Source organism: Bufo gargarizans, chromosome 8 (genome assembly GCF_014858855.1).
Source record: "Bufo gargarizans isolate SCDJY-AF-19 chromosome 8, ASM1485885v1, whole genome shotgun sequence".
NCBI lineage: Eukaryota > Metazoa > Chordata > Amphibia > Anura > Bufonidae > Bufo > Bufo gargarizans.
Genome location: NC_058087.1, coordinates 53,054,540 through 53,079,313, shown reverse-complemented (window position 1 = coordinate 53,079,313; position 24,774 = coordinate 53,054,540). Strand labels below are relative to the sequence as shown.

At 44.0% G+C, this 24,774-nt stretch overlaps 2 protein-coding genes across 2 annotated transcripts; one reads left to right on the top strand and one right to left on the bottom strand.

Moving 5' to 3' along the window:
• Window positions 1–1,099: 1,099 nt before the first annotated feature.
• LOC122945378 (E3 SUMO-protein ligase ZBED1-like) lies at window positions 1,100–2,386 on the top strand. The gene is made up of 2 exons (XM_044304450.1): window positions 1,100–1,697; window positions 1,898–2,386. The coding sequence occupies exons 1-2, from the start codon at window positions 1,251–1,253 to the stop codon at window positions 2,384–2,386; spliced, it is 936 nt and encodes a 311-aa protein (XP_044160385.1). The 5' UTR covers window positions 1,100–1,250.
• Window positions 2,387–13,041: 10,655 nt separating this feature from the next.
• On the bottom strand, window positions 13,042–24,159 carry LOC122945051 (ficolin-1-like). The gene is made up of 8 exons (XM_044303879.1): window positions 24,046–24,159; window positions 21,488–21,601; window positions 21,124–21,177; window positions 19,242–19,280; window positions 17,936–18,063; window positions 17,544–17,673; window positions 14,993–15,127; window positions 13,042–13,741 (listed from the first exon to the last, which is right to left on the bottom strand). The coding sequence occupies exons 1-8, from the start codon at window positions 24,113–24,115 to the stop codon at window positions 13,494–13,496; spliced, it is 918 nt and encodes a 305-aa protein (XP_044159814.1). The 5' UTR covers window positions 24,116–24,159; the 3' UTR covers window positions 13,042–13,493.
• Window positions 24,160–24,774: the final 615 nt, after the last annotated feature.

Sequence of the window (24,774 nt, the reverse complement as noted above, 5' to 3'; positions counted from 1 at the left end):
CCTAAAAAAAAAAATTGTGTCACCTCACCTGTCCGTTTTTCCTCACTCCTCAGGCTCAGTCCAGTCCACCACAGGCAGGAGGAGAATCGCTCCACCACCAGCAGCCAGCAGTGTTACTTTTTCTGTTGATCTCGTGGCAGGCTTTAGGCTTAGTCACTCAAATTCAAGACTTGTGTCATCCCTACTCACAAATTCACATAGATGCCTGGCATGCATTGCATTTGCTAGTAAATAAAAATGGCAGAAGTAGAACAAAAGGAACGAGAGATAAAAAATGCACCTAGCTTTTTAAAAGCAAACATCTGGGAACATTTTGGCTTTTATGAAAAAAGTAGGAAGCACGAATTGGACAAGTCATACGCTGTGTGTAAAATCTGTCACACAAAAATTAAATATCTAGGGAATACTACTAATCTGAGAAACCACGTCAGCCGTTTTCACCCAGAAATGCTAAAACCTACCACCACCACCACCACCACCACCAAGGAAATGAACCCAGATCAGCCAAGAATTGATGCAATGTTACAGTCAACTTTGCCGCCCAACTCTGAAAAGGTAAAGAGAATAACAAAAGCTGTGGCAGCTTTCATAGCGAAGGACCTGCGCCCTTACTCTGTTGTGGAAAACAGTGGGTTTCGCTACCTTTTGAAGACGATAGAGCCGCGTTACAAGATCCCGTCACGAAGTCACTTTACAGAAAACGTCATACCTGCACTCTACCACGAAACCAAAGCTAAGATAATTGCATCAATGAGCCAAGCAAGTCGAGTCGCAATAACGTGTGATTCCTGGACTTCAGTCACGACAGAGTCTTATGTTACAATAACAGCACATTACGTTAGTAAGGACTGGCAGATTTTGTCGCATGTACTGCAAACGAGAGCCATTTATGAGTCTCACACGGGTGCTCATCTGGCAGAGCTACTTTCTCATGTTGTGGAAGAATGGCAGCTGTCCGATAAATCTGTAGTGCTTGTGACCGACAACGCGTCAAACATGATAGTTGCAGCTCAAGTTGGAAAATTCCCCCATGTGAAATGCTTCGCCCATACACTGAATCTTGCATCCCAGCGAGCGTTGAAAGTGGCCACTCTCTCTCTAGGCTTCTTGGCAGAGTACGTCGGATATCCACATTCTTTCACCGCAGCACTAGAGCAAGCCACTGTCTAAAAGAGAAACAGAAATGTCTTGGCCTGAAGAATCATAAGCTGATAACTGATGTGGCAACAAGATGGAACAGTGCATACGACATGGTCGAGAGGTTCTTGGAACAACAACCTGCAGTCTGTGCCACCTTGCTGTCTCCAGAAGTCAGAAGAGGAGAGTCCGATCTCTGCACTCTAAACGAAACAGATGTGTCAAATGCAGAGGACGCCGTGAGTGCATTAAAGCCAATGAAGGATGCAACCATGCTGATGTCAGAAGAGCGCAATCCAACAGTTTCTCTCATTGCCCCTATAAATGCACAACTTCTCCAGAGCATGACAGACACGATGGGAGACACACCCATGATCCATGAGATCAAGAATTCTATTAGAACAGATCTCCAGAAGAGGTACAGCAGTGAGGCCGAGAAGAAGATCCTTCATACAGCCTCTGCACTGGATCCTCGCTTTAAGGGACTGCCTTTCATCCTCACAGATGAAGAAAGATTGGAGATATTTAAAGGAGTCACTGAGGAAGCTGCATCCTTGGAGGTAATTAAATTAATTTGAAGAATTCCATCATGTTTCTTCTTGAAACGACAGTAGCACTACCACGCTTCTGAATCTGATGCGGTGCGGGAACTGTACTGTCCGTTTCCTGTGCTTTTTCATCACCCCATCAGAATCAAAGGCATTGACATTTGTGTTTTTACTTATTGTTTTTTTTCCGTTTCTTTTTTGTTCAAACACAGATTACATCAGATGAGAGTGAGAGGACACAAGAGGATCATCAAGTGCCTAGAAGAAAACAAACTCTGGAAGAAGAGGACAGTTCACCCATCGAAGACAACCATTCTGAATCTCCACCATCTCCTCCCAAAAAGGCCAGATCGCTGCTCGTGAGTTTGCTGGGACAGTCTTTCACTGACACTGAAGGTACAATAGAACCCAAAAAGACCCCCTATGCCAAGGCTGAAGAGGAAATGGAAAACTATTGTAAAGCCCCACCTCTGCCTCTCACTGAGGACCCTTTGAACTGGTGGCGTGAGCATGAGGTCATATTTCCCCTCCTTTCTCGGCTGTCAAAGCAATACTTGTGTATCCCAGGTACAAGTGTGTCTGCAGAGCGGGTTTTCTCCACTGCAGGAGATGTGGTAACTGCAAAAAGAAGCGCCCTCAAACCAGACCATGTAGATCAATTGGTGTTCTTACAGAAAAATCTACATGTTCCAAAATGCTGAGCAGTGTTTTTAATTTTATAGATTTTGTTTATAGCATTGTCTCTGCCACTGAAATTTTTTATTTCTCTGTCTCCCCTGCCAGTGCCAGACTCCCCTTTTCCCTTCCCCTCCCCTTTTCCCCCTTCCCCTTCCCTTTTCCCTTCCCCTCCCCTTTCCCTCCCCCCCTTCCCTTTTTCCTCCCCTTTCCCTTTTTCCTCCCCACCCCTCCCTCACGACTAGTTACTCCAACTCCATCCCTGCCATTGTCAACAAGACCAGTTACTTAACGGTTAACGCCAGTTATGCCACTCTCGTCCTCAACGGAACGCACTCAGTCACTGTGACTGACTGACTGGTGGGGTGCCGTCGTGGCACTGGCAGTCAGACTGGCAGTGACCGCCTGCAGGTGACTGGCAGTGGTCGGCAGGTCGTGGCAATTGCAAACGATCAATGAATGTAACATTTTGTTATAATATGTATATTTGTAATTGTATAATATCATATATTCTAAGTTCACTGTGATGATTAATCAGAATATATGATATTATTCTAGCTTTTAGCAGCACTGGAGTGGAGAGGAGATGGAGAATGGTTTTCTATTATGCGACTGTCCGTCCGATCCATTTTGTATTTTTACACTGACGTGTTTTTTGGTGTTTTCCCAATGTGTCTGTCATGCTCTGTGAATTTCTGACTCTGTTTAGGGGTTTAACCTTCAACCAAAAGAATTCTGTATTTAATTCCAGACAACTGACGCCCGCCAAGCCACCAGAGGAAGGCAAATCCTTGAAAGAATAAATTGAAACTTAAAACCTGGAGTAAATCTTTATTGGATCACACAAATACACATTCACACAAACCAAAAAAACACACACCGACCTTCTGACATCATGTCTGACTATGGTGGCTGTGCCACATTGCCCGTCCTGTGGCCTGCCCTTTACCATTATGATTCAGTGAGGAGGATGTGTGTTTATTTTTTTTCTGGTATTCTGTGGTGTGTGTTTGTGATCCCATAAAGATTTGTCCAAGGTTTTCAGATTCAGTTGAAAATGTATTCTGTCAAGGATTTTCCAGCTTCCTCTAATGGTGGCATGGCTTGGCTTCAGTTGATGTATCGTGGTAGAGTGCTTGCTGAGTGCTCAGTGCAGGTAACGTTTTCTGCAAAGTGACAACTCTGAGAGCTTATAGCACTGATCTAGACGTACTACCCATCTGGTGGTGGTGCTGGTGGTGGTGCTGGTGGTGGTGCTGGTGGTGGTGGTGCTGGTGCTGGTGGTGCTGGTGGTGGTGCTGCTCCTGCTGCCAAAACAATCACGGTGAACCAGGAAGTTCTGCAACACAGACAACTTGAACACACTGTGTGACAGACAGTTCCTGACTGGCAAACATCACAGTGAGTGAACCTATAACACAGTCACTGTCACACTGACTGTGTTATAGGTTCACTGACTCACTGTGATGTTTTACAGTCAGGAACTGAAGTGCTCCTTTTTTTGTAGGTACTGTTTAATATTATATAATATATAATATATATTATATGGTAAAACTATTGTAAAACTTATAAACTAACTGCACCAGCCAGGCCAGCACAACAGTTTAATGTTACAGAGACACTGACAGTACTGTTTTAAATAAATACTGTTGTCTGCTGCACTGTTTTGTTCATTCAGACTTTGCTATATGATATGCAGGGAACTTGGTATGATTTGTTTAAATAGCAGATACAAATAAATATTTGTGTGCAATTTCTGACTGATTGAATTAATTTTTTGATGTAAAATTGAAAAACAAGGGGACTTGGGTAATAATCTTGATGCATCGTGATGCATCGCCGAATCGAATCGAATCGTGGACTTGATAATCGTAATCGCATCGAATCGTGAGACGAGTGAAGATGCGCAGCCCTACTAGGCGCTCAATACCAGAAAAAAAAAGATCAGTTTTATCCTAATGCATTCTGAATGGAGAGCAATCTGTTCAGGATGCATCAGGATGTCTTCAGTTCAGTCACTGTACAGTTTTTGAACTGAGAAAATAGCGCAGCATGCTGTGGTATTTTCTCCGTCCAAAATTCCAGAACACTTGCCGGAATGCCGAATCATTATTTTACATTGAAATGCATTAATGCCGGATCCGGACCCAAGTGTTCCGGCAAAATGTATCCGGTTTTGCGGTCTGCGCATGCGCAGACCTTTAAAATTGTGAAAAAGATAAATACCAGATCTGTTTTTCTCAGTGACAACCGTAGAGACGGATCCAGTATTGCAATGTATTTGTGAGACGGATTTGCATCCGGATCCGTCTACAAATGCTGTCCGTTTGCATACAGATTGCCGGATCTGGCAGGCGGTTTCGGCAATGGAACTGCCTGCCGGAATCCAGCAACGCAAATGTGAAAGTACCCTTACATGGTGGTAGTGATGATATTCTGTATTTATAGGCATCACTGCTGCCATGTAAAGAGATACTGGTGGAGTGGTGGAGGATTTAAAGGGGTTGTCCAGGTTTTCAAGTTATCCTCTCCACACCAAAGGGCATAACTATATAGTATGATTAGTGGGGTCCGATTCTGCAACCCCCCACTGATCCCAGGAACGGGTCCTGTTCCCCCTTTTTGATGGTGTGACGGGCCACACATTTGCCCTGCTGCTCCATTTATTCTCTTTGGGACCACTGGAAATAGCCAGCGCTGTACTCCGCCATTTCCGGAGACCCCATAGAGAATGGATGGAGAGGCAGGGCAAGAAGGGGGATGAGTGGGGGCTCCAGCGTTCAGACCACCACGGATCACTTAGTTATCCCCGATCCTGTGGATACAGGATAACTAGAAAAGTGGACACAGGCCCTTTATCAGGCAAACATTTCTATTTTAGTTTGACACATATTTTGGGCCAGATTTTTTATAATTTTTTTACACCCAAAGAAAACCTTTAAAGATGGGGAATGTGAAAAGTTCCAACAGCTATGACACGACAGGTGATAAGTGTCTGATTGATGGGGGTCTGACTGCTGGGACCTCCATGATCAAGGGAACGTGGTCTTAAGACCCTTGTGTACATAGATTGGCGGTAATGTAATTGAATGTCTCAGGACGCCTTTTTTCATGATCAGTGGGTGTTCCAGCAGTCAGACCCCAGCAATCTGATATTTATCACCTATGCTGTATATAGACATTATAGCAGGACAACCCTTTTAAATATACTGTAGATTATGTGCAATCTGAGGAGGTTACGATTTGGTAAATTTCATGCCAGACACTTATGCTTAAAGAGGTTAAAGGATTTGTCTCACTTCAGTAAATGGCATTTATCATGCAGTTAATACAAGCCACTTACTAATGTATTGTGATTGTCCATATTGCCTCCTTTCCATCACATTATACACAGCACATATCGGTGATTAATACCACAGCGTAATCCAGCAGCGGTGGCCGTGCTTACACACTATAGGGAAAGGCTGAAAATGTGCATATGTAACACCCCAGAGTTGTGTTACTACGCGCCTCTACCCCACTACTATCTGTTAAGAGCTTTTACACTGTTATCAGATATATTTTACATTATGTCTTAACAAATGTGCATGTAAAACTATGTTAAATGTAAATTTCCTTGTAATTTTCCATGTTCACCAGCAGGTGGCAGCAACGCATTGGTAAGCTCCAAGGTCCTAGTTTAGTATATCTAGGCTGGAATGGATAGTTCCAGCTTAACTTCCCCTCTGTGGAGGTGTGGACTGTTCCCACATCCTGCAGCTTGGGTGGAGAAGGAAGTTAGCGTCAGTGTGCCAGCCACCCCGGTTGGGGAAGGCTGTGTGATAGAGTTCAGGAGTCCCCCTGCATAGGGAAGAAAGCCAGGATCTTGTCTCGCCTGAGACATTGATCTTATTGCCAGTCTGAGCCCTGCAGCCTCAGCTGGATGAAAAGAAAGCAGACAACCTCCAGAGTTCCAGGATGAAAGCATTCCCTGAGAGCCTATCCGAGAGTCAAGTCCAGAGACCTAGGAGAAGCCATATCCTCCTCAGCTAGTCTGTCCCCACAAAGCAGAAGATATAGAGAAGCGCAGAAGATAAATTCCTGCCACAGTTACAGAGCTACTAAGCAGACGTCTTATCCTGCAAGCTCCGGATTTATAGTGCAGAAGATGTATTCCTGCCAACCATTGCCAAAACCTGCTGGACAAAAGACCAAAGCTGCATACTGCTTGGATACAAGTTATCATCAGTAAAGAAAAGTTTGAACTTCACCTAAAGGTTTTGACATCATTTCTGCTGCAAAATTCCTCTATTACTCCTACTATCACTACACTCAAATGTATTGCACGTGAGCCATGAGTCCAGCCGTACCCAGGTAGGAGACACCGTTGACACAATTATTACGACCTATAGAGACATTATAGGCCATTACACCACTCTGGCCTAACCTAGGACATGCATTATAACACCTTGGGAGGACCCTGTGGTAGTTACCTGCGCACGCGACAATTGGCGTCACAAACAAACTATATACTATCATCTATACCTGACCTGGTCATTGCATAATTTGGTGTCAGCGTTACCCTGTATCCTGCTCATTGCACATAGGCCAACACCTTAACCTATAGTGTGCAAGCGCGGCCACCGCTGCTGGATTACACGGTGGTAATAACCACGGATACATGCTGTGTATAATGTGATGGAAAGGAAGCAATATGGACAATCCCAATACATTAGTAAGTGTCATGTATTAACTTTCTCTACATGATAAATGCTGAAGTGAGACAACCCCTTGTTGTGGAAATTTTATTAGGATGTGTTTTTAATATTTTGTGTATTGTCATCATGTCTCTCAGTGTCAGGGTAAACCATTGGAGTGGATATCTTCCTGTTTATGTCCTGTCACAGCTGCTGGGCGCAGGGGTCTCTATCGGCGAATGGTCCATGTGCTAAACACTGGGTTGTGGCCGGGGGAGACTGATGTGTTCAGCAGAGCAGTGTTTTGTTGGGTAATGTATGGACGCCGGCTAGGGCCCCCGTGCAAGACGCGGATTTATTGGCTTGGCGTGGAGGCATTTGTTAAGAGAACAATATATGAAAGGAACGTGCGTTTGTTGTCTCTAGTGCGCCTGATCAGCCGCTGGAGATAGTGACGTTGTCCTGTAAATAAACCTGCATGAGGATCATAGTAACTGTCACGACCATGGCTATGACCGTGACTCTTCAACCGCATGCGATTGTCAGCGGTTTTGTTTTGTTGTCAATCACAGGTGAGGGCAGTGGTATTTGCCCTACCTGTGGTTGCTGCTGACAACGCTATGTATGTGGCAGCTTTACTGCTGTGCATGCGGTTGCACCTAGCAACCTCTATGTTAGGTGTGTGTGTATTGTGTTCACTGTGTTGTATGTCTGTGTGCACTCTGTGTAGTGTGTTGTGTGCACTGACACTTTTCCTGCACTGTGGTTGCGCGTGGCAACGTCTGGCTGTCTGTACATGTGGTGGCAGTGTCCCGGCCTCCGGGCTATCTCCCAGGACACGGTTGCCACCCATGTCGTTGCCAGCGGCAACAACCACAGTGTGTTGCTACTGTTGGACACTTTTCCCTTTAATATGGGTTTCCCTTCTCTGGTGCTGGAAGGGTTAACTCCCTTCCCAGTGTGTGTGTGTCACTAGGTGTGTCCGACTGTGGGGTGTGGCTTCTTGGCCTATAAAGCCTCACTGTTAGTTCAGGTCTGAGGGTTGCTTCAGTCATGCTTGGCTGGAGCAGCCTCCTGTCTATACTACCTGCCAGTGAGAGCCACCCCTGTGGTCATAAAGATATTGTCGTTATATTTATGTCTTCTTGTGTGTCATGTTGTATGTGATGTTCTGTTGGGACCTTCCTATGTGATTTGGTGCAGTTTACGGTTCTGGATTCCTGTTTGCACAGGGATCCAGTCAGCAAGGCTGTGGCAGGTTGGTGGAACTTCTTGTTCGCCTGCCATACCCGTAAAGCTGTTTGAGTTCCCCTTTTCCCAACAGCTTGGCCATTGAGACTCCTGTTCCTCCGTACCTTGGAGGAGTAGGTCGTCTTACCCAGCTCCTAGCTCAGGGATCTGCGGAGGGTAAGTCAGGGCTCCGAGGTTCCTGCGCATGGGTCCTCCTACCTTAAAGGTCGGCCCATGCAGGTAGGAGTTAGGGTCAGGTTAGGGATGCTTGAGGAGGTGACCTGCTCCCTAATCCTGTTGTCCTGGCCGAGCAGCTATGACCTCATCTGGCACCGCACGGCTGAGGGTTTCCCCCATCCTCAGCCGTGACAGTAACTTTATATGTTTTTGATCACTGAGCAAGGCTGGATAAGGTTCGCTCCAGTGGTAATGGTAGATTATTGCATACACATGTTTGTTGGCTAGGGTATTCTAAATGATGGTGTCTTGTCTTCCTGTGTCATCACTTAATGCATCCTTGTTATGGGACAGCCCCTTTTACATCTTTTGTGAGTAAATAAAAGTGAACCATGTGACCAGTGCAGAGGACTGGTGAAAGACCTGTGGCCTATCCCTGTGAGGGGGCGGAGCTTCTGTGTGGTGCCTGGAGGAGAGGTTAGTGGTTTTCTGGGATAACCCATAACATCCTAGAAAAGCTGGGAGTTGTAGTTCTGTCCTATTATATCCTTCTCCGTGTAATTTAAATGTATGCCCTAGTACAGTCTGGTAATGCTGGGAGTTGTAGTTCTTCTGTCCTATTGTATCCCTCTCCATGTAATTTCAATTTATGCCCTAGTACAGTTTAGCAATGCTGGGAGTTGTAGTTCTCTCCTCCTATACCCCCTCTCTGTAATGTATACTGATGTCCCATAATAAGTCTGGCCATACTGGGGGTTATAGTTATTTCTTTTTAAAGTTCTCACCTAGTACAACTAGATGTCCTATAATAATCTGGACATGCTGGGAGTTGTAGTTCTCTCTTCTTAGGCTGGGTTCACATCACTGTTTAGTTTTGCGTGCAGGACTTTTTTCCGTCTAAAATAACGGATCTCCGACAGAAATGGCTTAAACGGATGCCAAATGTGAAGAACTGATGCTTGAAATACAAGATCCGTTTTTTCTTTATTTTTCTGTTCACCTGACGGATCAGAAGAACGGAAAACTAAACGGTGATGTAAACTCGGCCTTATACTCTCTGTGTAATATTTACTTGTATCCGATAATAACAGCCTGGACATGCTGGGAGTTGTAGTTCTCTCCATTTTACCTCTTCCTGTGTTGCTCTCTAATTTCCAATAATAACAATCTGGTGATGATGAGGCGTATAGTTCCCTTGTCTCTATTATAAAGTTCTGCAGCCGCTGAGGTGTGTATTAGGCTTTGTTCACATCTGTGCTGGTGGCGTTCGCTGCTCTTCTCAGTCATAGGAACAAATCAACGAAAATCACTGCAGTTCCAGATCTGGCACTTCATGGACAACAAAACCCGACGGATCCCGCTGACTATGATGAGATCTGACGGGTTTCCATCTGCCAGGCTATAAAATAGTGTCCAGAATTTATGACCTGATATGTGAATGAGGCCCCAACACAGATGTGGTCAAAGCCTTTTATGTTCTCTAGCATCAGATTATGAGGTTCTGCAGCAGCTGAGGTGTGTATTAGGAGGTTCTGCAGCAGCTGAGGTGTGTATTAGGAGGTTCTGCAGCAGCTGAGGTGTGTATTATGAAGTTCTGCAGCAGCTGAGGTGTGTATTAGGAGGTTCTGCAGCAGCTGAGGTTTGTATTAGGAGGTTCTGCAGCAGCTGAGGTGTGTATTATGAAGTTATGCAGCAGCTGAGGTGTGTATTATGAGGTTCTGCAGCAGCTGAGGTGTGTATTGGGAGGTTCTGCAGCAGCTGGGGTGTGTATTAGGAGGTTCTGCAGCAGCTGGGGTGTGTATTAGGAGGTTCTGCTGCAGCTAAGGTGTGTATTAGGAGGTTCTGCAGCAGCTGAGGTGTGTATTATGAAGTTCTGCAGCAGCTGGGGTATGTATTAGGAGGTCCTGCAGCAGCTGGGGTGTGTATTAGGAGGTTCTGCAGCAGCTGAGGTGTGTATTAGGAGGTTCTGCTGCAGCTGAGGTGTAATATGAAGTTATGCAGCAGCTGAGGTGTGTATTATGAAGTTATGCAGCAGCTGAGGTGTGTATTATGAGGTTCTGCAGCAGCTGAGGTGTGTATTGGGAGGTTCTGCATCAGCTGAGGTGTGTATTAGGAGGTTCTGCAGCAGCTGAGGTGTGTATTATGAAGTTATGCAGCAGCTGAGGTGTGTATTATGAGGTTCTGCAGCAGCTGAGGTGTGTATTATGAAGTTCTGCAGCAGCTGGGGTATGTATTAGGAGGTCCTGCAGCAGCTGGGGTGTGTATTAGGAGGTTCTGCAGCAGCTGAGGTGTGTATTATGAAGTTCTGCAGCAACTGAGGTGTGTATTAGGAGGTTCTGCAGCAGCTGAGGTGTGTATTATCACTTGCGATCAGATTTTGGTATTCTGTTCCAGCCACCAGCAGAATACCAGAATCGCCAGATCCAGCATATGCCAAACACTGCTGCCACCTGCCGGATCCATTCACAATAATGGGGTCATTCAAGATTGTTTTGCCCTTTGTTTTTGCTAGAATCTGCAACGGAGGCTTTTGCTGGAACCTCTGCAGTAGATGTGCACGTACCCTAAGGGATGCGATGGGTCACTCACAAGGGGGCCCAATTCAGATTCTTGCCATGGGGCCCGGTGATTTCTATGTACGCCCCTGTTTCCATATATGTGAACATTCTGCCACATGTATGTTTGTGCATGTTGCTGTGACTGTCTGCCATCATACTTCTGTAGTGTCCCACTAGGTAGGGGTGGGCACTACACAAGGGTCAATTGGTGTGCGTGTTACTCCTACTCACAAGGAACAGAAATGTCATATTTAATTCTGCATTTAATGTATGTTTTAATGTGTTGTTATATGCAATGTACCCCTGTATGATGCAACAGCAGGCCTAGTTGGGTGTAGTTAGACATCCCAGACACTAGAGGGAGATAGGGAGCCCCTAGTATAAATGTCCAGGCCCAGACAGGGAGAGGGAGTGCAGAGTCAGGAGTCTGAGAAGACAGAGGTTAAGAAGCCTGCTCCTGACATGCAGCTGGATAGCCCTGGCTGCTAGTGATGTCCAGGAGGCTGTTGAGAAGCTCCAGCCTGCCTGAGAACAAGAGAGCCTAAGTTAGCTCTGAAGATACCCCAGTTGCAGGAACCAACCTCCTGGGAGAAACCTACAGTTATCCACCTGATAGGAGGAGGCGACCCAGGGTAAGCAAAGTGACCCTGATGGGCAGAGGACCTTAGAAAGTGTAGCAAGAATCTAATACCTGAGGAAGAAAGTAACCAAGGATTTAAGCCACCCTTTTAGGCATCCGGGCCTTGGGAGATATAGAGCCAGAGCAGGAGTTCTAGAAAGGACACTGTACATTGATTCTGAGGAAAGGTACAACCTGCTGCTGAGTGCTTGTGAAGTTACCCTCTGCGTATCTTGCATGACTATTGCCTGCCATATTGTGAATAAGCCTACTTGTGGAACTGTAATACAAAGACTGTACTTCTACCTGCTGTACAAAGTTGGATTGTCCAGTAAAGTTACGTTTTGGTTCACTATATACTTGTGTACCTCCATCATTCCAACCACCAACCGGCGTTCCACCGTCCAAAGGCACTGGCGTCACCAATACCACAGGGACCTTGCCCCAGGCACACAAAATACCTATAACATCCAGGGCACCTCATCTACCATCAGGCCTGGTCCCTATCTACAGAGCGTGCCCCAGAGGAACCGTGTCTACCTCTCATTCACTGCCGCGCGCCTGCCCAGGGTTCTTCAAATATAGTGAGTACCCTCGATTGCCCATAACCGTGACCTCACTTCGTCATACCCTGCAGGTCTGGCGTGTTGCACTTCATCTTTAATATTTCTGTTATCACTGTAAGGGCTCATGACCACGACCGTTGGATGTATTGCAGTCTGCAAATTGCGCATCCGCGGACATGGAGAAAGAATACGTTTGTGTGCAGGAGCCCTAAGGTGGGCCCCCAGAATCAGTAACACTGGTGGGCCCTAAGTACCCCAGTCCGACACTGTATCCCGGCCTAATACTACGTGACAATCAGAGTTTCCCCATAAACAGGAGGAGATGGGGCTCTCCTTATGGGAAGCACTGACACAAAAAATATGACTATTATTATAAATGGCTCATGGAGGGTGAGGGAGGTTCTGTGGACAGTTGTGACATATGAGGCCCATGATCCTGTTTTAATCAGAAGAAGTTCCTGAAACTCATATCAGTAAAGCAGCCAATGAAAATACAGGAATGTCATAGATTTACTGTTTTACATACATTTTATATATAGGATATCAGCATTAGGAATGGTTTCATATGGAGTCCTCGTTAGTTACAGTATTTGGAGGTCCAGTCATTGCTTTTGAACTTGGGCCCAGGATGTCTACACTTTCCCAGTCCTACCTAGAACCAGAGTTAGGGCTCATTCACACGACCGTGGTTTTAATCCGCATCCGAGCCGCAGCTCGGGTGCAGACCCATTCACTTTAAAGGGGCCACAAAAGATGCGGACAGCAGTCCGTGTGCTATCTGCATTCATTGCTCCATTCCGTGGCCCCGCAAAAATGTTGAGTTATGTTCTATTCTTGTCCGTTTTGCGGACAAGAATAGGCATTTCTATAATGGGCCTCCTGTTCCGTTCCGCAAATTGCAAAAGGCACACAGGCGGCATCCGTATTTTGCGAATTCGCAAAAAACGGCACGGTCATGTGAATTACAGGGAGCTATTTTCAAGGACTAACTATGGGGAAGGGAAGCTGGTGAGACATTTGCACTGGGTGCTGGGCCACCACACATTGGTCAGGGTATTTAGATACAGGCCTACAGCACAGAACATAATGGTCTCCCCAGGTGAAGGAAAGCCTAGCTAAGGCTATGACCAGGCAGCCAGTACCCTCAGCCTACTACAGCCAAACTGATCCCTTCACCCACTAGGCCCTTGCAGCCAGGGGCACCTCGAGTGTGTGTTTTAACATCCATCAAGACTCTTATAAAATCAATGCAAGAAATTTTTAACAAATAGTAGAAAATCCACAAATTGCTGGGACTGTTCCTCCATCTAAACAGGTCTAATCTTCATTTCCGCATGCTTGTACGAGTATTTATACCCTCTGCCAGTATACCAGTTGATGCCTTCTGCACTAGATGTGTGCTCTCCTAGGTGGTAGAGTCCATTAAGGTTTGCCCAGTGACAATTATTATACCACCAGCCGCCTTTAAACCTCAGGGAACAATGGCTGTCATAAATGTCGTTGTCTTCATCTTTAGTACTAAATCTCATGTTGTTTAGATCTCCCATAGAATGTCCTACAAAATGACAGAGACAAATCCCAGAATGGTTTAAGAGTCACCAGTCTACATCCTCACATCTACTGACTTTATTCTACTGAAAACTCCACTTTATACAAGTAGAGATGTATATAGAAGAGGTAGAGCCCAGTTGCAAAGTTCAAATTATGGATTTGCAATCAAGGACAGAAAGGGTACGACCACATGGGGCGGCCATTTTGCCATTGGGATTTGGCCGCATCCATGTCATCATCATACCCAAAGGCTTTTCCTTTCCTTCCTTTTCCATCACCCTTGAGCGAGTTCCCCACCCCCTTTTTTGTTCTCTCACCTTGTAACAAAGAGAATGGATCCAACCAGGACTGGAACTCCTTTCCCCATTGCAGCCACTTTACAATGTTTAATTCCACTTAAAGGGGTTCTCTGCTTTGAACATTCCCTGCTTGTTAGAAATGGTCCTTTGACAATAAGGAAATCACATAGTTGGTGGGGAGGTCTGGCAGTAATTGCTCAGTTTCCCTTCAGCGCCACCACAGGGGAAGTGGAGCATTGCACAGTGCCTATTCAAACTAATGGGTTGTCTGTGTCTTACAGGACAGGACAAGTCCTCCAGAGTGAGAGACACTTATTATAATCGCTTCACTCTGGAGATGAAGATCTTGAACATCGGATAATTAGAATTCCCTAATAGGGAAACAAAACAACTCCTTAAAAACCTAAGGATTCACTATAGTAGATATAAGATTATGGGCCCAATATTCTATCATTGTCCCATGTCCTAGAGGAGTCTAGGAAGCCGACATAGAATGGCTCTCCTGCTGTAGACCTTTGCTGGCAATTTTCATTTCCTTAACAAATGAGTGTTGCTGAGAAGGTACTGCAAAAGTGACAACCATTGTGGCAGCAGAACCACTTTTGCAAGATGCCCACCAATGTGTAAGAGTAGAATGCCAATATCGCGAAGTCCGAATTTAACTTGAACAAATAATTTATCAGAAGGGCAGCACTGTATTTTCCCAAATGTTATATTATTTCAGGGCCACCTGTAGACCTACTGCTTCCTTCTAGTCAGCATACTAGAGGTTATTTTTTATGGATTTAAAAGGGTTTTCTGAGATTTTTATACTGATGACCTATCTTCAGCTGATTGGTCTCCCACTGATCAGATACTGATGACCTATCCAGAGGATAGGTCATCAGTATTAACATTTCAGAAAACCCTTTTAAACCAACCTCTGTGAAGGACATTCTGGCTAAATTGTCTCTCACCTGCAGTTCCTTCTTGAAACGGTCCTATTAATAATTTGTATTTCTCAGATTCATCCAATACTTTGAAGCTTGCATACTTGGCAAACTCCATTTTACCTTCAAAATCTTGTAGATCAACACGTAATTCCCATGTTCCTAGAAAAAGATATACACAGGACATTTAGAAATTAGAAACTAAAATGGCTACAAAAGCATGGCCCTGAGCTTGAAGAGCATTTCCAAAACTCAACTCATTCCCACAACATAGAGAAGACCACACTCAGGAGTAAACAAGTCTATGCAACCATAAGTGCAGCAGAGACTTGGGACAGGTCCCTACATTGAAGCCAGGGGCTCTGTTAAATACCTGGTCTTAGGACCAGATGTTAGCACGATGGTCCACGCAAACCAATGTTCCGCTCTCCTGGGCAGGAATGGACGCTGTCTTACTCACCTCTTCCGTACTGGCCAGTCGCCTGGACCCTCTGTCTCTGCTCGTCCTCTCCCATAGCAAGGATGGCCGCTGAATTGTCTTCTGCACAGTCTGTTTCCTGCTCTCATACGGCATGTGCGTGCTTCCTGATGGGCCAATACCTGCATAACCTAAGTCTTCCCCTACATTTTACTGGCTGTCCCAGGGTACTTAAAGGGGTTCTGCAGGAATAATTAAAAATGGCCACCAGCATCCTGTTCTAAAATGGGGGATATTCATCAAGACTGGCGTTTTCTGCGCCTGTCATGATATCCCCTGCGTTGCCGGAGGATGCGCCTAATTTATGAAAAGATGCACACCTCGTCCTAAATTAGGCGCATCCTCCTGTAGTCCGTGCGCCTAACAGCTCAGAGCTGCCATAGATTACTGGCTTCATTTACACAAGAAAACTGAAATTTGTTGCAGCGGATGACCACGCCGCCTTTCCCGCCCCTGCCATGGCCCCTTTCAGAAAAGTGCAGAGGACGACAAAAAGTAGTAGGAAAATGCGTCAATTTATAGCACATGCGACTTTTTCAGGTGCATAGGGAAGGAGAAATCTCCCCCTGTTCGACCTAGGGTACAATAAATATATAGAGACTAGATAGCTGAAAGCTATATAAACCCTGTTTATGACCTAGGTATTAAAACATAAAGTTTTTTACTTTATTAAATAAAAGTTTTAATACACTAGATCAGAGATGCTCAACCTGTGGCCCTTCATCTGTTGCAAAACTACAACTCTCAGCATACCCTAATAGATGTAGGCTGTTCAAGCATGCTGGAAGTTGTACTTTTAAAACAGCTGGACACCCGCAGGTTGGGCATCCCTGCACTAGGTCATAAACAGGGTTTATATAGCTTTCACCTATTTACTCTCTATATCAGGGCTGGCCAACCTGTGGCTCTCCAGCTGTTGCAAAACTACAACTCCCAGCATGCCTAGACTGCTTACAGCTATCAGCCTACAGCAGGTCATGGTGGGAATTGTAGTTTTACAACAGCTGGACAGCCGCAGGTTGGGCATCCCTGCACTAGGTCATAAACAGGGTCTTTCACCTATTTACTCTCTATATCACTACACATTACGCTCTGGCACTTGCATATACCTATATATTGGCAAGTGTTTCTGGCAGGCTCCTCAGTCATTATAGCATATCATAGGCAGGATCATATCATTACCATCCATGTAGAGCAGTGTAGTCTGTTGTGAGGTCCTGCACCCTCACCCCCTAGGAAGCTCTACAAGTGGAGGCAACTAGTCCCAGCTGTCCTTGGGTAATTAGGGCAGCTCCCTCAATGGAAGGGCGCCTGAGCGTTAAGTTCTTGGTTGTCTAGTTAACCAGTGAAGTTGTGTTGTCCTGTCTCTCTGATTAGTTGGCACAGTGGGTCTATGCCCACTGTCTGTTACACTAGCAGGGGTGGACTGGGAACTTAGAAGGCTGGGCCAGCAGTACTGTAGTGCAGAGCAAAATACCACCCCAAATACCACAGTGCAGCACAAAGTTCTGCCGCCAGCCACACAGTATGAAGCTGTTTCATCGTCTTGCGGACAGCAATACAGCTAAATTCAGGAGGGCGCCTGCAGCCGCTGGCCAGGTGCATAAATGCCTGACGCTCCTACATTATTTAATGCTGAGAGCATCAGATCTTTATGTACCTGTCTGGAGGCCTTGCGTGGCTTCCTGGGCATCGGCCCACCGGGAAATTACTAAAACGGATCTGAGAAGTACTTATCATGATTCAGATAGGGAGGGTGTTGAGTAGCATTAGTCCAACAGCTGTCTTATGTTTATGGCCTACCTTAGTCCTACATAGTCATTAGGTATGGCAAAGAGAGAGATGGTGGGGGATTTGCAGAATAGTGTGGCTCTAATGTAAGTTCAACTCCAAAAACTCTAACCTAATCTACTTCACATAGTTTCATAAATCAGGGAAGATGATGAGCAGTGTCCTCAAATAATGGAGCTCCAGGTCAGCAAGTCTATAACAAGCCAGCATCTGCCACTTATAGACCCTTCAACCTTTGATACACAGTAAAGGGTTCAGCTACGAGCAGAAAAAAATCTATAAGAAGATTATTTACGGGTTCCTCATTACCTGTTGAAGTTATTTGATGAATATTGTCATTCCCCAGCCAAAATTCACTTAGCCGACTTCCAAAGCCTTTCTTATAAGCATCCCAAGTGCGGAAGAAGTCTACTGACCCATCCCAACGTCTCTGTATGACCTAAAGGCAAGAGAAGACCAGATAATCGGGACATGCCTATTCATTGCAGTTCATTTAAAGAAAGGAATAGTTCTGGTCTAAATAATAGAATCTACTAGAAGGCTTCCATTATTATAGAAACTATACAAAAGTAAAATATGAAGTTTCAGCCCCTCTAAGCTAAGGCTTAATCCGATAGGAAATGATATGGTCATAATGGATCCATATTTTCCTAATAAATTACCTCCTTGTGACTTCCCGTTCACGTGTTGTATATACTTACAATCCATCCTCCGTCATCTGTGTCCATATCACACAGGACCTTCAGGGGCCAGCTGCCATCTGGGTATATGGTGTACCAGTCACTGAGGACTGCACCCTTATGTCGTATTTCTTTGCAGTTCCTGGCAGCTAGGAGACATATAGGAAAATTATTTTAGTCAATTTTGAGTTAATAGAAGGATAGGGTTCTCCATTTAGGATTGTCACCTATCATGAGGAGCAGAAAGCAGCTATAAAGAGCATCTTTCATTTCAGAAGACCCTACATTTCTGAGCACAGACAGACCATTGAGTTACGTAGTAACATAGTTTACAAGGTCGAAAATAGACATCTGTCCATCCAGTTCAGCCTGTTATCCTGCAAGTTGATCCTGAGGAAGGCAAAATACCCCTGTGAGGTAGAAGCCAATTTCCCTCACTTTAGGAAAAAAAAATCCCTTACCGACTCCAATCAGGCATCAGAATAACTCCCTGGATCAACAACCCATCTCATAATCAACAACCAATCTCAATAGAAACTGTGTAATACTTGATCTCCCCTGTGGTGCTGTTGTAGGGGAACTAAACACTTGCTCCCAGGTCCCCTCACAAATTACAACTGATCACATTGGGTCCTGGCAGCAGAAGACCTTGTGGTCAACTTATTGTCAGGGGGACCCTTGGTGGAGCAGAGGTTCAGCTCTCACTGAGGATCCATTTACACGGGCAGATAATCAGCCATAACGAATGTAGATACTATATAGTAACAGTCCCTTTACATGGGCTAAGAATCCGCTCATTAGCAATTATCTGGTGGTAAAAAGGTGCTGCCGATTACCCAATGAATGAGTGAAATGCTCGTTCTTCGGGTAATTGGATCATTTCTGCAGGCATCTAAATCGTTGTTTGCCGGCAGAAAATTCTGTTGTCTAAATACTGTGGAGGAGATTGCTGCATGTAAATGCAGCAATCTCCTCCACTGATGAGCAGGTGATTGCCGGAAAGGAAGGTTTTCTTCCTGACAATTGCCTACTGAATTGATCCATCTAATGCGACCATAAGTTGCTCATATTTTTCAATTTGTATTTGAGGATGGTCGTAGTTCCTCATATGGTTTGCGTATCTGTCAGCAGCACTTCTGCGTTAACTGATGGGATATGCTGGCGACTAGCCATAATTTCTATGTTCGCATAAAAGATGATTAACAATAAATGAGCGTTGTCTCGTTTGTTGATGATTGATGGGCGTGCTTACACAGGGCCATGATAGGGAATGATCACTTGGACGATCATTTCCCCGTGTAATGGGGTCTTTAGACACATAACTTACCATAGACTGGCTCAGTCGCCCCTCTTTCTCCTTTCTCTCCTATAAGGAAAAGATATATATAAATGTAAAGGAGTATTATTAGAGCAGTTGTCCTTCCATATCCCCCCTCAGCGCTCAGGCAGATGGTAGAACGTACAATGCAACTTCACCAAAAATGCCCATGGTTTGAAAGATCTGAAAATGCAGGCCGGAAAGAAAGATTTTAACATCCTGATATTTTTTGGTCTGCTATGACAGTGCCCATGGAATCTCTACTAGTGATGAGCGGCATAGGCAATATTCAAATTCATGATATTTTGTGAATTTTTAGCTGAATATTCACCATAAATTCACAAATTCAAAAATTTGCAATTGCAAAAATCAGCAATGTAATATGCATGTATTTTGCACGCACAATTTCATTACTTATAAAAAAAAAACAATCACGCAAAAGCTATATGCCAATGGCTGGGTATGTGCAAGCCGACAATCTATCCATGAGACAGATACTGTCAGCATACCTTACAATGGCAGCCTTGTGTACAGTGAGACATTCCAGACTCATCTGACTGAGAACCAGTAAGCCTCAAAGTCGCTTAATTTGAATTGGATAGCTTGGGGGACCTGCGAACCTAGATTATTATCATTAGGGTGACAACAATTGTAAATTTGTGTGTTAACGGGAATGATTTATTTAAAAAAATAAAATAATATAGCATCTATAAAAAGATATTGTTAATGATAGATAAAATAATTATAAAATAAAAAGGTATGGATGATAAATAGCATAATAGAAGAGAAGCTATATACAGTAAATAAAAAAAAGATTAGAGGTTTATCTAGTGCTAAAAAAAAATCTAGAATATTTGTAATTATGAATATATAGCACTATATTCTACACTTTTGCGAATTCTTGAAGTGCTGATATTTGCAATAAAAATTCACGATTAAAATATTTGCGCTCAACACTAATCTCCACCAACTATATGAGAACTTGGGCTCATTATTGTATCAGAGCCTGGGTTCTGCAAGGGATCTTGTGACCCTCTGGTTGTGGGGCCAGGCCAACCATGTCAAAGTGGACAACATATTTAGAATCGATAAAACATGATCAGTTCTGACTGACTGGAGTTCTGACTCCAATATTCCACACTGTAGGGCACCAGGAAGCTGAGATATGTGGAGCTGTTTGGTGGAGTTCTTATAGCGCAGAGCTGCATAAAGGCCTTTCTACACAGGACAGTAATCATGTGAACGAACCTGAACCTTCATTCCCGATCATTGGCTATCATGTGAACATCCCTCTGCTATCAGCTGAGAAATGAGCATCTTACATCTTCTATGAGGGCACAAAAATGGTCACAGCACCAAACAGCTAGCAGTATCTCAGCTTCCTGGAACCTTCTCAAAAAGGTGACATGTATCTTGGAATGCAACGGCCGATGGTAAAGATGGCCATAGACATTAGATAAATGTCAGTCAATACTTGCTGATTTCGTCAGCCATGTAACATGTATGGTTCTCAATTCTCCCACGCCAGCAGATGTTATGGGAGATGAGGATCAAGCAGATGAAATCAATCTTTTGTTCCCAAGGAGATAAGCCATCGCCAGATCTGTCTGGCAGCAACTTACCCCCTCTCCCCATTCCCTACACATGCAGAACTGGCCAAGCTGAGCAGGAATGTTTACGAGGGGAACATGGAGATATGTTTTCTGACAGCTATCTCATAGGTATGGCCAGTCTTAGGCAAAGTCTCAGGAGCCATGGCTCAGTAAGTCCTTAAAAGTTGAAGGCACCAGAAAGATGACACCCTTGCCATGCTTTCAGTTAACGAAAGAATACAGATTTATCTGAATTTCACATTGTAATATATTATTATATGTTAAAGTTCTTTACTAACCTTTTTCTCTTGGAGGTCCAACTTTTCCTCGTCCCCCCTCAGATCCTGTTTGCCCTGGAAAAAAATAGCAATACAATAGACTTACATTCAGCGTGATACACAGACAATGGGAACTCCATAGCAAAGGTAAAAATTAGGCGGCTTGACACCACCGCATCCCTGTGCCAGATCTCACCATCCATCACAATGGGGTCAAAACCAAACTGGAGCCCCATAGCAGCCGCATGGACTACCTCTATGGTATGTGTGCCCACTTATTGTAAATTCATAGATTTCTGAGAGTAGAGGGACACTTTATAAGATGAAACACATGGCGATATTCTATAGTTCCATAAACATCATTAGTTATTATCTTTGTACCAACCTTTTTCTCCCGGTGCCCCAACATCTCCTTTTTGACCTGGAAGGCCAGGATGACCAGGCCAGCCTCGAAGAATCGACAATTTGTCGGTGTCCCCAATCCCTAAAACTTTCACTTCTGTCAATTTTGTGAATTTTTAGCTGAATATTCACCATAACTTCACAAATTCAAAAATTTGCAATTGCAAAAATCAGCAATGTAATATGCATGTATTTTGCACGCACAATTTCATTACTTATAAAAAAGAAACAATCACGCAAAAGCTATATGCCAATGGCTGGGTATGTGCAAGCCGACAATCTATCCATGAGACAGATACTGTCAGCATACCTTACAATGGCAGCCTTGTGTACAGTGAGACATTCCAGACTCATCTGACTGAGAACCAGTAAGCCTCAAAGTCGCTTGATTTTAATTGGATAGCTTGGGGGACCTGCGAACCTAGATCATTATCATTAGGGTGACAACAATTGTAAATTTGTGTGTTAAAGGGAATGATTTATTTTAAAAATTAAATAAAATAGCATCTATAAAATGATATTGTTAATGATAGGTAAAATAATTATAAAATAAAAAGGTATGGATGATAAATAGCATAATAGAAGAGAAGCTATATACAATAAATAAAAAAAAGATTAGAGGTTTATCTAGTGCTTAAAAAAATCTAGAATATTTGTAATTATGAATATATAGCACTATATTCTACACTTTTGCGAATTCTTGAAGTGCTGATATTTGCAATAAAAATTCACGATTAAAATATTTGCGCTCAACACTAATCTCCACCAACTATATGAGAACTTGGGCTCATTATTGTATCAGAGCCTGGGTTCAGCAAGGGATCTTGTGACCCTCTGGTTGTGGGGCCAGTCCAACCATGTCAAAGTGGACAACATATTTAGAATCGATAAAACATGATCAGTTCTGACTGACTGGAGTTCTGACTCCAATATTCCACACTGTAGAGCACCAGGAAGCTGAGATATGTGGAGCTGTTTGGTGGAGTTCTTATAGCGCAGAGCTGTATAAAGGCCTTTCTACACAGGACAGTAATCATGTGAACGAACCTGAACCTTCATTCCCGATCATTGGCTATCATGTGAACATCCCTCTGCTATCAGCTGAGAAATGAGCATCTTACATCTTCTATGAGGGCACAAAAATGGTCACAGCACCAAACAGCTAGCAATATCTCAGCTTCCTGGAACCTTCTCAAAAAGGTGACATGTATCTTGGAATGCAACGGCCGATGGTAAAGATGGCCATAGACATTAGATAAATGTCAGTCAATACTTGCTGATTTTGTCAACCATGTAACATGTATGGTTCTCAATTCTCCCACGCCAGCAGATGTTATGGGAGATGAGGATCAAGCAGATGAAATCAATCTTTTGTTCTCAAGGAGATAAGCCATCACCAGATCTGTCTGGCAGCAACTTACCCCCTCTCCCCATTCACTACACATGCAGAACTGGCCAAGCTGAGCGGGAATGTTTACGAGGGGAACATGGAGATATGTTTTCTGGCAGCTATCTCATAGGTATGGCCAGTCTTAGGCAAAGTCTCAGGAGCCATGGCTCAGTAAGTCCTTAAAAGTTGAAGGCACCAGAAAGATGACACCCTTGCCATGCTTTCAGTTAACAAAAGAATACAGATTTATCTGAATTTCACATTGTAATATATTATTATATGTTAAAGTTCTTTACTAACCCTTTTCTCCTGGATGTCCAACATTTCCTGGTCCCCCCTCAGATCCTGTTTGCCCTGGAAAAAAATAGCAATACAATAGACTTACATTCAGCGTGATACACAGACAATAGGAACCCCGTAGCAAAAGGTAAAAATTAGGCGGCTTGACACCACCACATCCCTGTGCCAGATCTCACCATCCATCACAATGGGGTCGAAACCAAACTGGAGCCCCATAGCAGCCGCATGAACTACCTCTATGGTATGTGTGCCCACCTATTGTAAATTCATAGATTTATGAGAGTAGAGGGACACTTTATAAAATGAAACACATGGCGATATACAAGAGTTCCATCAACATCAATAGTTATTATCTTTGTACTAACCTGTTTCTCCCAGTCCCCCAACATCTCCTTTTTGACCCGGAAGGCCAGGATGACCAGGGCAGCCTCGAAGAATTGACAATTTGTCGGTGTCCCCGATACCTAAAACGTTCACTTCTGTCAATAAAAAAAATTACACACATATAACGGACAGCTAAAATATTACAAGCATGTAACAAACACGCAAATAGAAATTAAATGAAGACCAAAGGAACAAATACAAGATACATTTATACACAGAAAAAGTTCATTTACTGATATTGTGCTGGTTTCTGACTCACCCTCATATTAATATATGACGTGTGGTTAAGGCTGTGTTCACACAATGCATTGCTTTTCTCCTTTTTTCATATTATTTTTTAAATATTGTCGTAAAATGGCTGTGGTATAAATCTGTGCTACTGTTGTCTTAATTTTCACAGAATCATATCATAACTTGTGAAGACAGCCTAAAGAGTAATAATCAGCAGTTGCTCATGAAGTACTCACCTGGACATGACTGATCACTGCTACAGAGCCCGGACACCATTCCCAGCAGTAGTAGTACTGGCACTCGCATGGCGGCTTCAAGAAGTTTACACCGGTCTTCCAGATGCCACAAGTACTTTCAAGATAAAGTTATAGCCAATCCCCTTCCCTTTTATATATGTCATGTCCCCCCCCCCCCCCCCGCTTGTCCTAAGGAAGCTGTACTTTCCCAGCTATGTCCTTATGAAATATTTCTCAGAAGACCTAATGACTTAATGATATGTAGGCGTCAACTGTTTACTTTACAAATTTAACTCATTCTCTCCAATGATGGGAAGTTAAGTAGAATTTCCTGATCATATACAGGGTACGTCCAGCCAAAGCCTTCTTATGACATGTTTCCACAACGTTGCAGATGATGCATTTTGAGTAGACTGTCCCTTTAAACTAGTTGTCCTGTTAAAATGATAAATTTCTCAAACCAGAACCTGGTGTGACGGTCACGTACACTACACACAGGTGGGAGGATAGTGACCACTGCGCTCCACCCTCACCCCTGGCCCTGCCTACTTGCATCGCAAGTCCTAATGACAGGGGACAACTAGACTGCAGTCCCTAACTTAGGATACGTGCTGGGAAGATAGACAAGACAAATAACGGAACGTGAGGGAAAACAAACCAGGCTGGTGTAGTGAGCTGCATCTATATTTATTTATATAAGGAGCTATATAACGCGAGTTTGACCGCGAC

What these genes read in the sequence shown, in the direction of transcription:
- LOC122945051 (XM_044303879.1), bottom strand. Translation starts at nt 24,115, where the DNA reads ATGCGAGTGCCAGTACTACTACTGCTGGGAATGGTGTCCGGGCTCTGT. An exon ending in TGGGGCACCGGGAGAAAAAG is followed by an intron (nt 21,178 to 21,487) that starts GTTGGTACAAAG and finishes ATTTTTTTCCAG; the next exon opens with GGCAAACAGGATCTGAGGGG. An exon ending in GGCGACTGAGCCAGTCTATG is followed by an intron (nt 18,064 to 19,241) that starts GTAAGTTATGTG and finishes TATGTCTCCTAG; the next exon opens with CTGCCAGGAACTGCAAAGAA.
- LOC122945378 (XM_044304450.1), top strand. Translation starts at nt 1,251, where the DNA reads ATGGTCGAGAGGTTCTTGGAACAACAACCTGCAGTCTGTGCCACCTTG. An exon ending in AGGAAGCTGCATCCTTGGAG is followed by an intron (nt 1,698 to 1,897) that starts GTAATTAAATTA and finishes GTTCAAACACAG; the next exon opens with ATTACATCAGATGAGAGTGA.